The following is a 19,213-nucleotide window of genomic DNA, read 5'->3' on the forward strand; positions in this document are numbered from 1 at the left end:
TATTTCTTTATTATTATTATTATTATTATTATTATTATTATTATTATTATTATTATGTTTAACAACATTCTCTGTTGACCTCTGTCAGTTCGAACCAGTCTGACCATTCTCTGTTGACCTCTCTCGTCAACAAGGCATTTCAATCCACAGAAATGCAGCTCACTGGATGTTTTTAGTTTTTAAGTTTAGAGTAAATTCTAGAGACTGTTGTGTGTGAAAATCCCACAAGATCAGCAGTTATAGAAATACTCAAACCAGCCCATCTTGCACCAACATTGAAACCAGCCCGTCTTGCACCAGCAATCATGCCAAATCACTGAGATCAAATTTTTTTTCCCATTCTGATGGTTGATGTGAAAATTAATTGAAGCTCTTGAACCATATCTGCATTATTTTATGCACTGCACTGCTGCTACACGATTGGCTGATTAGATAATCGCATGGGTGATTGTTGGTGACAGGCAGATCTCCATGGGATTTTCACACACAACCGTCTCTAGAATTTACTCTTTTGAATGGTGCCAAATACAAAAAACATCCAGCAAGTGACAGTTCTGCAGATGGAAATGCCTTGTTGATGAGAAAGGTCAACAGAGAATGGCCAGACTGGTTCAAACTGACAAAGTCTATGGTAACTCAGATAACCGCTCTGTACAATTGCAGTGAGAAGAATACTATTCCGAGATGCAGGTTGGCGCTGATTTGGCAGCACAAGGGGGACCTATACAATATTAGGCAGGTGGTTTTAATGTTGTGGCTGATCAATATACTTCCTTTATAGAGTGAGAGCAGACCCATACACAAGAACTTTTGAACTTTCAGCTCACATGCGCTTGAGGCCTCACAGAGCCAGAAGAAGCCATTACGAGAAGTGGATGGTATCTTACATACACGGTGTCTGCACATTTATAACCAAACCTCTCACTTTCTGGCATCAACATCACACTTCAACAGCAGTGACTGTTTCAAACTTTCCCCTCTTCCTCAGGCCACGGAAATCCTTCTAATGGGGTTCCTGAAAGTGTAAATTTAAGAGGGGAGGAATAGATTTGCTCACAGCAGCAAAACGCACATGCAGACATGTGTGCACTCATGCAAAGACCTCCGTTTGGGGGTTTGGGGAGCATTCTTGGTGCTGTGACTATTTGTAGTTCCAGAGCTTTAAAAAAGGGTCAGCTTAACCCTTTAAGCTTGGATGGCCCTGACCTGTGAGAAAAAACATTAATGATCAAAATATAAATAACTACAGTCCTGACAAACACAAAATAATAGCCTATCGTTTTAAAGCTTAGATGCTCTACTAAGCATGTAGGCATTACGAACAAAACTGAAAAAGTGCTTTGAGTAAAATGCAAATTTCAAACAGCCATGTGTCATAAGCTGGTTGTATTCTACTCTTTGAGAGGTTTCAAACAACATATTTGTTTTGCTCACAGACAAAAATATAGCAAGTAATGGCTAATTATGTCTTTGACATGCATGTAAACAGGTGTTGCTTATATGCTGCGTTTTCACTTATAACTTGATGAAAAAGAAACAGAACATAAATTATCACATACTATTACACGTACCAAGGCGTTTATCTTTAAAATGAGCCCACACACAATGTAATCAGATGCATATATCATTACATAATCCACCCGAAGCACTGTGTGCACACAACATCTGGCTATCTGTCATCTTGCTATCTGGCTACAAACACATTAGATTTCCTGGATTAGATGATGCCATTGGAAATGCTGTAGCATCATGGGATGCTAAAACAATCGGATTGCGTTCAGATTGCTCTAACTAATGGTGATAGTCCTCTATATTGGAGTGGTGGTGACGTAGTGGGCTAAAGCACATAACTGTTAATCAAAAGGTTGCTGGTTCGATCCCCACAGACATCACCATTGTGTCTTTGAGCAAGGCTCCAAGTTGCTCCGGGGGGATTGTCCCTGTAATAAGTGCACTGTAAGTCGCTTTGGATAAAAGCGTCTGCCAAATGCATAAATGTAAATATATTGGGCAGAGAGTCATGTTATCAATCACTGTAATTACATATGGCAACCAGGAGATGGCGCAACACATGACAAAGACTTGATGACTCAAATGGCACAGAATGAAACTCATTCGTTGTTGTTTTTGCATGTTTTATTTGTGAGGCTTTTGGACAGAAGGATACATTATTTTTGTAATGCCATAACTTTTGATTCCTTTGTCGTATCAACAGCCAATTTTACTTAGTTCAGGTGACAAAACTAAAGAAGTTAAAACTAATGCAGTTTTTCAGAGCCACCTTATTTACATCCTGAGGTATATAATAATTATACCAAACACTTGATTAGTTTGACATCATTGATGCTGAACACCATCGGTTCTTGCATACCATGTGACCTGTCGTGACATGACAATTTGACTATGTGGAAGTTGGAATGAGATTTGAGAAGGAGAAAATTTCTTGCAAAAACTAATTACATTTTGGTCTCTTTCTCGCACAAAGCTATGGTATTAATTCAGTAGACTTGAAATATTGTGCATAAGTCATCACAGACTATTTTTATTGTATGTTTATGGTCTTTTTCAAGCTCAACCGTTTCTGGTAAATGTATCGGTGATTCTTACAAAACCTGAAAAGGTTTTAATTTCTGATACTGTAACTGATATTCTCATTGCTGCAACAAGAAAAAAAAAAGAAAGAAAAAAATCATTGTACAACAGAATATTGTTTTACTGTAATACAGTAATGAGAATCATTAAAATCAAATGGCACAATGGTGATGCATCCAGATGCGTTGCAGTCATGAGAACTGGGGTAGATAATGTGCTTGCGTGTCCTGAAACTGAAGCCTAAATGTAGGACCATTAGATTTTTTGCATTGTGACATTATTTTGTTTATGCAAAATATAGTTTCATATATTTTTGTATTGATTTGATGATTTGGTTTTTGCTTGTTCAATTTACTCAATTATAATAAACTAAAGCAACAAAATTCTAGAACATTTTGTCAAAACTTGATTTCATTGCGACTTCTAACTATTTAAATTTGTAAAATAGCAGTTTACTTCATCCATTGGAGTTGGGACAACATTAAACTTTTATAGGGAGAACAAATGTTTAAGTGTTATTTTATGCATTTTTATGCAAAATGAGAACAGGAGGAGATTCGTTTATGTTTTATTGGTATTAAGAGTGTCTGTTATCCTGGAATTTTGGGGGTTAACATTGTGTTGAAGAATGGCACTTGTGCTTAGGTTGAGGATATTCCAGTGCTGTTTAGCTCTATAAACATTTGCTATTAAACTGACAGTGTAACTTGTTCACCTGGCGTATAATAATGATCAAATATATTAAGTTGGACTAACATAAGAAAATGTTTTAAAGACATCCTTATTTTTTTTGTTTGACGAACTTAATGAAATTGAGTTAAAACTACTACAGTACAATCATTTCACCTAATCCAACTAAATTATGTTACTGACTTTATCTAAAATGAAAAACATTCAAATTAATTGTAAAACTACAATTAAATTAAGGGTAATGATTTGTTAGTGTGACCAGGACATTTTCTTGGTAGGAGAATCACTCATATATGATTTAAATGAATAGAAAAATGCAGCTTGAAGATTCTTTCAAATATTTCCTTTTGTATTCCACATAAGAAATTAAATTATGCTGGTTTGGAACACTATAAAAGTGAGTAAATAAAAGACATTTATTTGTATTTATTATTTTTTTCATTTTTTGGTGAACTATTCCTTCAATGGAACAGAGGCGGTAGATTGCTCCGTTTTCTATCAGCTTCATAATTCCAGGGCTCTGGAGCCCTCAGCAGATACAGCAATGGCACGGAATACTAGAACCGGGGCCAAGCTTTCTGTCTGAACCGTCCAAAAATCTGCAGAGCCATCTGGCACCGGCTCACACACACTGGCAGAGTGGCAGCCACAAAAACACATGGGGGCCTCCACCCACTCAGCAAACACACCCATACATCAGAAAATATCAATATCCACCAAACAAACATGCCAAACGCTTAAAAATACACCAAGCACCCAAATCTACCTACACGCACACAAATCCACCTATACACAAAGTTCATTTTAAAAATCCCTTTTCGCCAAACAAACGAGCCAAATACGCACACAAGGATTGTCAGCCAAGATCCATATTTACTCATACACCTAAGAAACCCTCTGATGCACACAAAGCAAACCCCAAAAAGCCACGTTCACCAAACACTTTACTCAAGCCACACACACACACCACAGACAAAACAATATAAAAGTATAAACAAAGCCTTTACACCATTTTAATGACCTGATTTGCTAAACAATTGATTATACTGTTTGTATGCAATGAAATGGACTCTTACTTGTTCTCATTACTGGCATCATATCTGGGCATGGGATCCATGTCGTTACCGTTCACATCATAACTGGCCTCATTATCCTAAATACAGATCAAAATAGAGAGAGAATGAGATGTGAGAATAAAATCAAACATGGACATGTCCGTTCATTATGGGCATGTCTCCAATCACAACACGAGGAGTGCAGTTTAATCAGTCATAAGTGCCTTACAGCTATTTGCATTTTCTTTTTGAAATGCCAAAGTACAGCATTTATGGACTTTTATATGTGAATTACCTTTTTGGAGTAAATTGGACAAATACTTCCAATCCAATCTTATATAAACTCAGAGACATCAAAACAAACAGGCTTAGTGAGTTTGACCAATCAAAACCACACAGAGGCTTTGTTCGGAAAAGAGTGCAACTGTCTGGTTCCAGAAGTAAAAATCCCATTAATTTATCCCATAGGCAAATTAATTTTAATGATAACTTTTAAAGACAGACCTACCGCAAGCTACAAGGTTGTTCACCAATGGTATATGCTTCCATTGAAGCCATCCGTCTGCATCATTTCAACTTTGTTTAAAAATAGTGTTTGAAAGCGGAATTCATGGTAAACAACTACATTACCCATGGTACAGCAGAAAAGGTTACACCAATCAGAGAACCATGGCCAACGTAACATGTCTCGGAGCGCCCGCAAACTCCCATGAGGCACTGTGAGTGACTTGAGTCGGTCTCACTTCACCATTAAACTACTTATTTATTTGTACATATCAGTATATTCTGCTATAAACGTAAAATATATTGATAGAAACAACAACCTAAAATCAATAGTTTTTTTATAATCCCATAGTTTTTTTATTAAATTACATAATTTGCAATGTTTCATGGGATTGTAGTCCGTGCCCTCATGAAAGACGGTAAGTACACCCTTGTCTTAATGTCTGATTTTCAAATATTTTTCAACCTCAAAACAAAGTTTGTGATTTTGTGATTCTCTTCGGAGCTGGTTGGTTTGGTTCATGGCTTACAACTCTTTTATGAAGGATTTTATTAAAAGTCTTGATTAAAATGAATGGGAAAAATACTTCAGGAACCCAGACGGCTGAAAAAGTGGGCGATCACTGTTGTGCTCTATAGTGTACAACCATACTAAATCTGCAGTATGCAGAATGTACACAGTGTGGAAAATGCTAGTTTGTTGTATACATGGATGGAGTACCAGGATGACGTACTACGGTATATTCCCTATAATGCATATAATAACCAAAAATCAATGCGTTTCAAATGGTTTTTGCTTAAAGGAATATTTTGGGTTCAAAACAAGTTAAGCTCAATCTACAGAATTTGTAGCATAATGTTGATAAAAAAATTTAAAAAAAAAAAAGATTCAAGTTGACTAACCTCGATTTATTTTTCTTGAAAAAAAGGAGGGACCAAAATTAGGCACTTACAATGGACGTGAATGGGGCCCTTTTTAGGAGGGTTTAAAAAGGCGGAAATGTGAAGCTTGTAATTTTATAAAAAGCACTACTTCTGTTAAAACTTGATTACATTTTTTCAGCAGAGAACCAAATTACCAGAATTACAGGGTTTATGGCATTATGTTGTAACACAGTAAAAGTGAGGCGAATGATCGCAGTTAACCCATTCAAGCCTTAACAATAGTTTGTGCTAATCAACAAGCTTTACCCAGGTACTGTAGGTGGTGCAAAGCACCTTTCAGCCCTTCAACCATCACATTTGAGAAGAACTACTACATTCATAGAGTTGTCCCTAAACAACTCTTGTGTTGTCTTGGCTGTGTTTTTAGAGTCATTGTCCTATTGGAAGGTGAACCTTTGGCCCAGTCTGAGGTCCTAAATGCTCTGGACCAGGTTTTCATTAAGGATATCTCTGTATTATTCAGTGTTCAGCTTTTCTTCAAACAGGCTAGTCCCCCAGTCCCTCCTGCTGAAATACACCCCCACAGCATGATGTTACCACCACCACTCTTCACCGTTGGGATGGTATTGCACAGGAGATGAGCAGTGCCTAGTTTCCTCCAGACATTACGCTTGGAATACAGTTCAATCTTCATTTCATCAGACCAGTGAATCACCGTCTGAGAGTCCTTTAGGTGCTTTATGTGTTCGCCCTGAAGAGAGGCTTCCGTCAAGCCACTCTGCCATAAAGCCGAGATTGGTGGGGGGTTGCAGTGATGGTTGTCCATCTCTAAGATTCTCCCATCTCCACACATGATCTCTAGAGCTCAACCAAAGTGACCATTGGTTTCTTGGTCACCCATCTTACCAAGACCCTTCTCTCACGATTGCTCATTTGGCCAGGTGACCAGCTCTAGGAAGAGTCCTGGTTGTTCCAAACTTCTTCCTATTAAGAATTATTGAGGCTACTGTGCTCTTGGGAACCCTTAATGCATTTTTTAAGCCTTCCCCAGATCTGTGCATCGACATAATCCTGTCTCTGAGCTCTCCAAGTAGTTCCTTTGACCTCATGGCTTAGTTTTTGCTCTGAAATGCATTTTCAGCTGTGAGACATTATATAGACAGATGTGTGTGCCTTTCCAAATCATGTCCAATTAATTGCATTTGCCACATATGTACTCCAATCAAAGTGTAGAACCATCTCAAAGATTATCCATAGAAATGGGATGCATCTGAGCTAAATTTCAAGTGTCATAGCAAAGGGTCTGAATACTAATGTCAATGCAAATGTATTAAAAAGAAAAAACTGAAATATCACAGTGTTATCAAAAATCTGTTTTTTGCTTTGTCATTATGTGGTATGGAGTGTAGATTGATGTGGAAAAAATAATTAAGCATTTAAGCTCAAGGCTGCAACATAAAAAAAAAAATTAAATGAAGTGGTCTGAATACTTTCTGAATACTCTGTATACTGCACGGGATACTAGCATCCTGCTTACTGCATACTATTACGAATTCAGGCATACACGCAAACACAGACACACTTACATAGTTCTGTATGAGGTCTGGGTGATTTCTCTCAATCCCATCATCCAGAATGGTGACCACCACATCCTTACCCGTGTAGCCTCTCTTCCACGCACCAACGATATTCATATCAGACTGACAGTTATGGATGTTATCATTACAGTGCTGCAAGACATGCAGATGAGGAGGAAATGAGACAACTGGAACAAATAATAACAAGTCTTTTAAGCAACAAACAAGTCACATACACTGCTGTTCAAAAGTTTGGGGTCACTTGACTGAAATGTTTCTCATGATCTTAAAATCTTTTGATATGAAGGCATATACTTAAATGTTTCAAATGAGTTTAGTAGACAAAAATATAATTGCGCCAACATATTAATTGATTTCATTACAAAACTAAAATTGTATTTAAAGAAATACATTAAATGGATGACTTTGACCAAATAATAAAGGATAGCAGCTAATAAGTGCCCAACATATGGATGGGAACTCCTTTAATACTGTTTAAAAGGCATTCCAGGGTGATACCTCATGAAGATGGTTAAGAAAATGTCAAGAATACATGTCTGCGAATTCTAGGCAGAAGGTGACTATTTTGAAAATGATAAAATATAACAGTTTTTATTTATTTTGGATTTTTAGTCACAACATAATTCCAATTTATGTTATTATTCCCATTTCCATTTATGTTATTACATATTTTAGATGACTTTACTATTATTCTAAAATTTGAAAAAAAATAAAAAATAAGTGAACTTCTGAACCTAAACTTTTGACCGGTAGTCAAAAAAATCTTTACAAAACAATTTCATCTTTTATTTAATATGTTCCTTAAGGTTCAGTTATAATATTAGTAAAGGCACTCTGTTGGAAACGCTTGGTTTTGGTGCTGCTTCTCCTTTAAATCTTGACACCACACTTATAACTCTCTGCTCTTGACTGACCAGCTCTTATCATTGCCATCTCACTGTTCACAGCTACTGGGTGGGGCTACAAAAATAAGGTAAAGTAGGTATTGATGTGTTGTTGTGGAGGTGGTCAGATGCAACAGTGTGACATCACAATGTTGAGGAAGTAGAGAACGAGGTGTTTTGGCAGCTTGGTTTCAACAAATGCTCTTTTTGCATTGAGGAGGAAGTTTTTAGTTGTGTAACTTACAGTCAAGGGCATAGATTTGGCTTGACATGGGGGGGGGGGTTGCAGTGTGAAGCATTTACCCATGTTTCCATTGATCATGGTATATTAATGGGGGGGTTTACTTTGATTTGTGGGTAACCTCCCCCCAACAGGGAATCTACACCCCAATTTACAGTATGTTTTCATAGTACAATGACCTCTTATATGTCAAAAGATCAATGAAAATTTGATTCCTCAAGTCATGACCTCTAAATATTTGTATATCTAAAAAAAATTACCATTAAAAAACATTTACTTTAATGGGATGGGTGCTTCTCCAAGCAACAGAATGAGATTGACACACAACATGTGTCGGGATTCGAACGCGAGTGCCATTACTCAATGTATCTGGAGCACATGTAATAACCACTAGGCCACACCTCTGTGTTGTTTTAATTAAAATTAATTTGGTTGTCCCAAAAATGTACAACTTCCTTCATCTCGCACGACTCTGCCACTCAAAGGTATATAATAAGCGTCTGTGTGTGGTTCCATGTGGTGAACTTCTCTCTAAATTGGAATTAGGCCCTATCCTGGAAAGTCAAGTTTATTTGCTCCCAAAGTACAACTCCCAGGTCAACAAGGAAAACCCGAGCCAAATGGATGCATTCCGGTCAAAGTATTGATGTTATCTGAGCCATATTAACCATTGACAGAGCTGTAACAACTCATTAGAGAACAATCGCATTGTACAGGAAAGGCAAGTGAGTGAACGAAGTCATCCAAAGAAAGAGTGATGTGACAACAGACGTTATTCGAACAATTTCCCTTGAAAATTTTTATATAAATAATGTGCGTCATGACTCAAGGTTTCAATCTAGCCAAAGTGCAATCTTTTGTACTTTTTGGCACATTTGAAGTTTGTTTTCCATGTCAGTCATTGAAAAGCAAGGATGTCTTCACATTCGTGCCATTGACTCTCATGCGGCGAGAAACATGACAGCTATGAAAACAAGAGCCTGTTTTTACAATTACCTCACAGAAAATGTCTCCACTAGACAGTATGTTAGAGAAGACGCTACAAATGTATCTCTGTGGGTGGCGTACACATGTATAAACTTGGTTAATCTGGTGTGACAGGCATTCCTCTTTTTTAGTCTTTTTCTGAGTTTTCATACTTCCTTGAGCAAGATTCAAGCTGACAAATTAGTAGGGCTAATGTTTTAGTTAAAACACAAACATTTTGCTACCTGGTATTACGTTTTCATGAAAAGACATAATCTCATTTAAATGCTTAATTTGTTGCCAATCGTTCTGAAACTTGGTTTCACTCTTAATTAAAAGACATGAAACAGCATTTGCATCCAAATTATAATGAAAATTCTGTCTTTATTTATTCGCTCTTAAGTCATTCCAAACCTGTGTGACTTTCTATCTTCTTTGCAATACAGAATTTCTCCTTTTGTGGTCCGCAAAAAAGTACGTTTGGAACACCATAAGGAGGGAGTAAATGATAACCAAACTTTGATTATTGAGTGAACTATCCCTTTAACATCCATAATGTCACACAATTATGATTAAAACAGAAAACAGCTAAAAATATGCTGTGGTCGCATCATACCGGAATCACCATAATTACAAGTCTTCGACATGTTTAAACAGTTCACATCTTTCTTAACTCAAAATTACAAGTTAGAAACTCAGAATTAATTATGAAAGCTCTAACTCTCACTTGACCTTTGTGATGCCATATAAAAACCAAAATGCCAGCAGCTTCAACAGGAAAAGGTAGTTAGATAACATCAAAGAGATATTTGTGCAGAGATTGCCATGTTATACATTTTTTAATGGTTTGAAATTTTGAATTCATGTGATTTCAAATGGTTATGAAATTCAAATTTTGAATTGATGTTGCCTTTAACAAGGATATTGCCATGCTTTATAGTGGTTTGATTCTCACTATAATACCTAGCAAAAAATTTGTTTTCCATGCAGGAAGTGCAGTAAATATTTAAATGATCAAGTCTTTCCCAGTGTTTGCAATTAATTAAATACATTTAAAAGCTGTTAATTTGGTATACTCACTATGTACCACATACTGCTCCATTTAGCATCATTGAAGTAAATGGAGTTGGATTGGGCCATACTGGACTGTACTGGACCAGGATATGAGGGTTTATAATCTCGCTTTGTTCTCCTCTTCACTACCTGTTGTTGGACCCACTCCACCTAAAAGAGAGAGAAATTATTTAGTAACCTCCCCTGGCTGAATGACAGACACTTAACACCTTAATCTCTGTAGCTTTTCTCTAACTAGACAAATAATGGCTAGAAAATTGCCCTGTGACATCATTTTCATGGCAATTATGCACACCGATTTTCATTACTGTAACCTGTTGTTATGTTTTTGTTTGTAATTCTCATTCTCAATGATGATTCAGTAATAAAGTAATGAAAATAACCTGTTTTTTTTTATTTTATTAAAATCTCCATAAAGGCAGTAGAGCAAATACTACTAGGATGTTTACATAATTCACAATTTAAATAATGATTAATTAATGATTATTTTGGAGAAAACATGCTTAATTGTCATGACTATAATGTCTTTTGCACTCAAGACATTATATTCTTTATGCAGAATATAATTTCTTATTTTTTCCTTTTGATTTGAGAATACCATGTCCTAGACGTCCTCTTGACCAGCTTTGTGAGATTCATCCTTGTAAGCAATGTCAACTATATAGAACATGTTAGACTTGAATGCAAGTAAATCATAAGAATTGTCTTTTTTCATTTGTTTTTATGTTCTTAACTGAACACAGAACAGCTCAGTAAAACGTTTGCATGCACACTATTGTGTACAGGAAATCCAATGCGATAACATAACCCAAGACTATTCCAGAATACAGAACCTATAGGTCACAAGTTGCAAGTGCTGTATATGAGCTATCTACTTGCTTTGCATTGTGCAACAGTTGTTTTCAATTCTATTCATTGATGAGTAAGAAGTCAGGAGTCCATATAGACCATAGAACACAGGTGTGGGGTTGTCATAGTGAAAAGCCTGACCTTTGGCTCCATGGAGATGAAGCTGTGTGTGCCTCTGCTGGAAAGCGTCGACCTTTTTATCGTACGGCTGTGGAAGAAATGGTAGTAGTCCTTCAGATCACCAATCTACAGGAACAACACACACAACTGTAATGTCCTGTATTACAAAGCAAACAGAACAACAACAAAAAAACTACACTTTGCTGTTCAGAACACATAAAAAAACAACTAGTGACAGACAAGTACTCGTTTTGATATTTTAAACTGATGACTGGTTCTTTAATATCAGGATTACCAATAAAATTAGACATGGAACAAAACAAAGATGACCTCAAATATAGGAAGACTAATTGTGTAAAGCATTAAATTTCAAATGACCGTAAATTTGAAGTTACATTAATTAGTGAAGAGTAGTGGTCAACTGATACATTTTATTTAAAATATTATTATTAGCTATTATCATTATTTATTTATTTTTTTAGTGCCGTCCGTGTTAACGTGTTAACGCGTTACACCGATACATAAAAACAAAGTTTAGCGTGTTCATTTTTCTTAAACGCGATTAACACATTTACCTTTAATATAACGTTAACCAGTATAAACACTTCTTGGGAGGGCAGAACCTTTGTAATGTGTCCACCCGGAGTCATTACACTTACAGGAATGTACTGTTCTGAATGTTTGTGGTGTGTGTGTCAGTCATAAAATGATGGAGAAAGGAACTTTTAATGCTATATGACGTACAAAAAAGCCAGGATGGAACCTATGTAAGGTACATTTTAATTACCACAGAAGCACAACAAGTCTTAACCATCACCAAAACGCAGAATGAGGCGTATGAGACGCATTTGTGTAAGTGTAGGGTTCAAAGTGGCGTTTGAAGCTGCCGTTGATGCTCTGACGCAAATCATGAATGCAGCTTCATGATTGCTGTACCAACATGGATAGCCACAGTCTACCGGCAGATTAATATTGTCAATGATGATCGCTTAAGAGATTTAATGACCATTGCAATAACAATGCAACCTATGTGGGGACTAGTTCTTTCAATTAGACAAACTCCCACTTAGGCTCAGGGAATCATTTAATGTTACTTGAATTGGTGCTATTTTTTGTGCATTTCTATCTTTATACTGTAGAAGGTTTTGTTTGGAAAATGTTAATTAACCATTATATTACCAAATATTGTTTTGTTTTTTTTCTTTCCTAAGATGGAAAAAAATGCATTTTGACTGAAAAAGTAGTACATATAGGGTCAAATTTTGCATTTCCAAAATCTGTTATTAAAGGTGATTTGAGGTGAATTACGAGATTAATCGTGAATAAAACAGCACTATTATTTTTATATTAGGCGTTTTTGTGAGAAAATGTGATTGCTAATGCGCACAAACGTTTGTGGTTACTGGATTAATATGTGCACTGTTATCATTTCCATCTTCCTTTTTAACAATTTCTCCATGTAATGAAGAATGACTAAACAGGAGAAACTGCTATCTACAATCTAAAACACACCAAAATATTAATTTATTTAAAAAATAAAATTCTTCACAGATTTGAGTGAAATTCATTCAATATGTTTAACTATGTTTATTTAGTTTTTTAGCAATTTCATGTACATGTCATTTACTAGGTGCGATATTATATCCATATACATAGTACATATATTATATATATATATCCTGCTCCATATTGGTCGATCACTAAGGAAGAAGCTTGGACAAGTTATATTGTCAGTAAAATAGGTTAGGCAAAATTATTAATTTGTTGACAATGTGCTGTATTGGTCTCTTAAATCAGGCATCTTAACTTCAGAGACTAGTTAGTGATTTAGTTGAAGACATACAATGGTAAAAAGTATCTGATGCTTAAACATAAAAATAATCAGTATCGGTCATAAAAAAAACAATACTGGTCGATCTCTAAAACCAAAAGATTGCGTAACAAAAATCGACTTGTTACTGCATTACGAACTGTGACGTCCTACATAATGACAATAAAAAAGTAAAACATAGCAGTTACGTCTTAGTATAATGATATTGGTATAAATAAAACACGGACCACAGGCATGTCGAAATGGGCACATTTAATTAATTAATCATTTAAGATCTCACTGACTGGAAGATTGGTTACTCTAGAGGCTGTATTACTTTCCACACAACAGATTCACTTGACAAGTGCAATAACACCGGGCAGCCATGACACATTCTCCATAGACTACTGTACTCCATAGGGAAACATAAGCCTGCCATAAAAAACAATGACTCTTGAAGCCAAAGATAAGCCTAATCAGTTCACCGACAAAGTCAAAGTGGGTTATGAACAGCACATTAGTTTGCACGGTTTCTAGCAACTACTCAATAGCATAACCCCATGTACTGTAGAGAACACTTATAAACTGGATTCCTAGTTCTTTCCTCCAATTAAGAGCATCTAATGCCTTCCTTTGTAAACAGAAACACTTAACTGGTTCCTAAGTAAGCTATCTCACATTCCATTTTTATAATTTCATGCCTGAGTAAAGACCATGAGCCCAACAGCAGATTCCCACAGGAGGACATGAGTTTGAGAAGTTGCAAAGTTCAGTAGGGTTTATTATTAGTTTCATTGGATATGACACACTTGTGGTTGAGAAGAAACCTGAGAAGAATCCTTTTAGCTTTCTGTTCTGTAAGAACAGACGTATGATAAGATAACACATTGTGAAATCAGTGTATGAACCTGGCTGCAGTAAAATCTCTGACACATGGGCTTGATCCAGTCCAGTGTAAAGTTTAAGGCTCCACCATAAACGTACACATGATTTACATTACCTATTATTTATTTAATATCACAGCATCTTTTACCAGCAAAGTGCTCCGCTATCCCTAATTAATGAAAACTATGATCTCTGAGCTCTTTTGCTCCCACACTGAACAAAACAATATTTTGTAGTAAGGTAAATACAGCAGAAAATATTAAGTAAATTCTACATTTGTACTCAATTCAAACTTGTAAAAATGTATACTATAGTACATATTATTTATGACGGTTTGTTAACAATGCGTCATAATGTATCAATACTAAAGAAGAAAACCTTGTCACTTTTATTCGCTAATTTAACTACATTTCACTGGCAAATAAAATAAGTACATTTTACTTAACTTTCGAAGCTGGTGTTCCCAGCGTGCACCGGGATTGAATAATTAATGCCCTTGCATGGTTTTTATTGTTGATTTTGTTGTAACGTTTGGTAACTTCTTATATTGTGACATTTGAAGTGCATTTTCTACTCAAAACTACCTGTTCATGATAAAAACATAAATCACGTATTGTGCACCAAGTGTACAAGTGCACAACCATGTGTCTGCGTACACAGGCCAATATCTTTGCCTATGACCTGTAATGGATAGTTATGTTGTCTAATAAACTACATAGCATGTACTGAGCATCTCAGTGGAAGGCATCAGTATGTCGTGTGGTACGTGATTAAACATTAAAAATGTGACATGTTCTGAAAAATGTTATGTATGTAGAACATTCTCTTTCTTTTGTGTTGACAAAACTGACAAGTTTTAAGTAACCTGAATTGTTTTATTGTTTTGAGTTAAATGAATTTGTAACTTTAAATATACAGGAATTTTAATTGAACTGAAACGGGGCAGGGGACTTCTATTCAGAACACCTGTGTTCACTGTACTAGCTCATTCCAGCTAGTACTAGCTTTCCTCAACTTGAAGTAATTAAATTGAGATTGACGTGAATTTTAAGTTGTGCATTCAAATTGTATGAGTTAGCTTATTTAATATTTCAATCAACACACATGAGTAGTACAAAATCAAAATCTGACAGTTCTGCTAACGTGAACTTATTTATTAACATAAACAATAACTTCCCTACTGGAAAATCCAGCTTAAACTGGTAGCTGTGTTTTGGAACATTGTAGCTGGTTTCTAGCTGGTACAATCTGCTCATTAGCTTGTCCAAACTGGTCATTAGCTGGTCATTAGCTGGTCCAAGCTAGTCATTAGCTGGTCCAAGCTAGTCATTAGCTACCAGCTTGTCATTCCAGCTCAAAGTGGTCAAGCTGGTTTTTGGTAGATGGTACCTGGTCGATCAGCTAAGGACCAGCTTGGGCCAGCTCATGACAAGCTTATGACCAGCTTAGACAAGCTCATGTCCAACTTGGACCAGCTCATGAAAAGTTTAGGACCAGCTTAGACCAGCTCATGTCCAACTTGGACCAGCTCATGACAAGCTTTGGACCAGGTTGGACCAGTTACTAGGTTCCAAAACACAGCTACCAGTTTAAATTGGATTTTACAGCAGGATTTAAACTGATTACATAATTTTTTATGGTTCTGCTAATTTATTAGAGTTTACAGTGTCATGGTGAAGTTAAGTACATTTAACTTAATTTTATGCTATTCAAATTTACTTAAAACTGTGTACATCTCACTAGTCTTTTTTCTTCTTCGGTGTATTAAGACTAAGATGCAGTGGAAGACAAGGTAATTCATCCTGAAATTTGTAACTTCTATAAAACTTAAAATGGCATGACAAACTAAAACACTGTATTATGTATCGTTTAATGGCATGAAAGCAATTAATGCTCAGAACATTTGAAATATAGGAAAGATGTTACATAACACCTTTGGCCTGTTTTGCATTGACACATTGTCAGCGCACAGACATGTTACAGTGAATGTTACAAGTAAATTCTGAAGAGGTTCCAGGGTCATATGTGACTTCAGTACTGATGATATACATGTACACCTCATTTTACAGCCAAATTGATTTGCCAGCATTCATTATTAGTTATGATAACAAGACTTTTGTTGTTGTTGTTTTCTACATTCTGTGCTAATAATAATAATAATAAGTCTTCAGACAACTCAATGAAGATTAAAGGGCTTAACAACAGAAGTTGGAGGGTCTGGACAATCACAACACACTCTTATGAAACTTTGAGAGAAGCTCATGCGCTTTCAACCTTGACGTTTGAACTTCAATCAAAGTGATGATAACAAACACTTGAACATAGGGAAAAGACCTCTAGATGCAAAAACACAATCAAATAAATCATCGTAAATCCTTCCAAACAAGTTTAGTTGTGTTCTCGTTTGTGCGGGACACACGTACCTGGCCCAGGTTTCTATATCCATATTTACTGGCGATCTGTTCAGCTTGCTCGGGTCCGCCGGGTATCCGAACAGCCCAGTGGTTGGTGTAAATCCGAGCTTTGCACGGAGAAGACGAGATACAAGCCAAGCAGATCCAAGCCAGGACGCACGAGAGGCTGTTCAAAACCATCTTTCACCCTCTCTCTCTCGCCTCGACTCGCCCCAGCACCCCCGGTATAAGATAACAAGCAAACTTCGTCTCGCCGTTCAGCGGGGATTCTCATAGAAGTGTCGCTTGAGCTCCACATATACTCGAGAGAGGGGGAGAGCGGAGGATTTCAACTGGACACGAGCCTCCAAACGCTTCAGCCTGCCGTGCATCGGCCGCATTCACACCGACGCCGCGGAGAGACTAAGAGAAGAGACTGTTTGCACAGCTTGGGCTTGATTTGTTCTCTCTAGACAGTGCCCCGTTACTTCTCCCGTTTTTTTGTAAAGTGGAGATATGGCTATAGCGCCTCCTTCAAATAACTACAGAGACAGTCGGGAGAGTACGGACAACGAAGCCGTGTGGTGTTACCGGGCCTCCGCAGGGTCTTAAAGACACACCGCGTTTCATCCTCAAGACGTCCTCAGGGATCAAAGTGGATCCGGCGGAAACGCTGCAATTATCACATTTATCAGAGATAAGATTCCCAGATACTAACAGTTATATAGCCTAATAGGCTATTTTCAATTTGGTTCAAAAATCATGTTATAAATTATTTTCTCCACAGTTTTACTGACCAAACACAAAGTGAATCTGACTGTTTTCTGTGCCGAAATTTGACTCCCCGCCAGATTTTGACTCCCTGCTACCTGATTGGTCCTTATCCCAAAAACTATCCCTACACCTACACCCATTCCCTTAACCATAGTAGGGAGTCATTGGTCCCTATCCCTAAACCCTACCCCTAAACATAAGAAAACTAGGAGTCACATTTCGGCACGACATCTGGTCTCCTTACGAAGCAACGCAAAAACTACAAAAAGAACAAGCTATCCAGACAAGTTTAGTTGGAGATCAAATTAGTTCAGGCTCAACTTATGCAGTTTTTGGCTGTCATTACAACTCAAAGTAGTTATCAAAATAACTAATCATGGGTCATTACTTCATGACATCTACTCACTCCTTAAACTTTGACGGGTGAGGCGCTGTCAAAAGAAGGTCACCATGACTTTGTAAAGTATCGGCACTATGGAAACAAATGTTTGTTATTTGGCAGTTTTTTGCTAATTTAATACACCAAACACCACATCTGCTAAAAACATGTGCTAATGCAGTGAAAACACTAGAGACCAGAAAACGTAAACAGGCCCATGTTATGAATTGGGGAACACTTCAGCGTTCAGGATAAACTAAGTGCTTGGTCCTCAAATCTGATTGGACAAGCAGCTTTCTAAGAAATGCTTCACTATAGAGCGCCACAGTCTGGTACCAGTTCAAAGTTAACTTACAACCTTTAAAAACAGACCTACCGTGAACTGTGAGGTTGTTCATCGATGGGATATGCCTTTGTTGAAGCCATCAGTCTGCATTATTTCTACTTCATTGTTTTAAAATCATGTTTAATAGCGGAATTCCTGGTGAACAGCTCCACTACCTATGATCCAGCAGAGACTATCCACCAATCAGACAACAGCAGCCAACAAAGTCCGCCAAACAAGTCCAGCAGCGACCGTTCACTTACATGACGCACTGTGAATGACACAATCGAGTCTGTCTCCCTACATGCTTATATATTTGTATATATTGGTATAATTTTCCGTAAACTTAAAATATATTGTGTCTATACTTATAATCAACAACCTAAAATCTATATTTGTATATATTTTCCATTGTTTTTTATTTGATTACATCACTTGCAATGCTTCTTGGGATTGTAGTTCATACCCTCTGAAAGACAGTAAGTACACAGCCTTGTACCTTTGTCTTTTTGTCTGATTTTCACATACTTTTTTGCTTCAAATCAAAGTTTGTAATGTTGTGATTCACCCCTGAGCTGGTTGCTTTGGTTCATGGCTTACAACTCTTTTATAAAGGATTTTATGAAAAGCCTATATGGAAAAAATGGGAAATGGGAAAAATGTTACTGGAACCCAGACGGCTGAAAACTTGGGTGGGCACTGTTGCACTCTATTAGTATCACTCCACTTCTCAGTGTTTGTGGCTCTCCAAATAGTGGTAGGGACTTTGATTCATTGTTCATTTTGATTTCATTCACAGATCCGTTCAGTGACCATTTTTGGAGACAGCATATTTCCGCAGGAAGGTGGCAACAAATGAGTACATTTTATGTTATGGGTGACTATCTGTGTCTCGTTTCAAAGGCTGCTTGCTCCTGAGGTCGCATTTGTCGGCCGCATACGTCATAGAAGCTGCTTTGGCCAAGCAGCCAAGTAGGACACTCACTGTTTATAATCTTTAAAACAGACGTCTGACAATACTTAAAACATAAGAAAGCTGTGAAATGTGTCGAAGTATGTAGCATCTTAATTGTCTTTACTTAATATATCCCTGGCTGTTTTATGTTGTTTTCTTAACATTTTTTGGTTTTGTCTGTAAATGTTTTATTTCTGTCTTGTAGGTCTAGTTATTGGTTATACGGGAGAGAAA

At 36.8% G+C, this 19,213-nt stretch overlaps 1 protein-coding gene across 2 annotated transcripts in view; it reads right to left on the reverse strand.

Annotated features, from left to right (window-relative positions):
- LOC127620994 (proprotein convertase subtilisin/kexin type 5-like) overlaps positions 1-17,078 on the reverse strand; it is a 50,593-nt gene extending 33,515 nt beyond the window's left edge. For both annotated transcript variants that reach the window (XM_052094389.1, XM_052094388.1), the window contains exons 1-5: positions 16,577-17,078; positions 11,480-11,584; positions 10,496-10,639; positions 7,313-7,456; positions 4,359-4,435 (exon numbers count right to left, since the gene is read on the reverse strand). In XM_052094389.1, the coding sequence (XP_051950349.1) occupies positions 4,359-4,435; positions 7,313-7,456; positions 10,496-10,639; positions 11,480-11,584; positions 16,577-16,747 (641 nt within the window). In that variant the 5' untranslated portion in view covers positions 16,748-17,078. The remainder of the gene's footprint in view (positions 1-4,358; positions 4,436-7,312; positions 7,457-10,495; positions 10,640-11,479; positions 11,585-16,576) is intronic.
- Positions 17,079-19,213: the final 2,135 nt, after the last annotated feature.

The sequence above is a fragment of the Xyrauchen texanus genome, chromosome 27 (assembly GCF_025860055.1).
Source record: "Xyrauchen texanus isolate HMW12.3.18 chromosome 27, RBS_HiC_50CHRs, whole genome shotgun sequence".
Classification (NCBI taxonomy): domain Eukaryota; kingdom Metazoa; phylum Chordata; class Actinopteri; order Cypriniformes; family Catostomidae; genus Xyrauchen; species Xyrauchen texanus.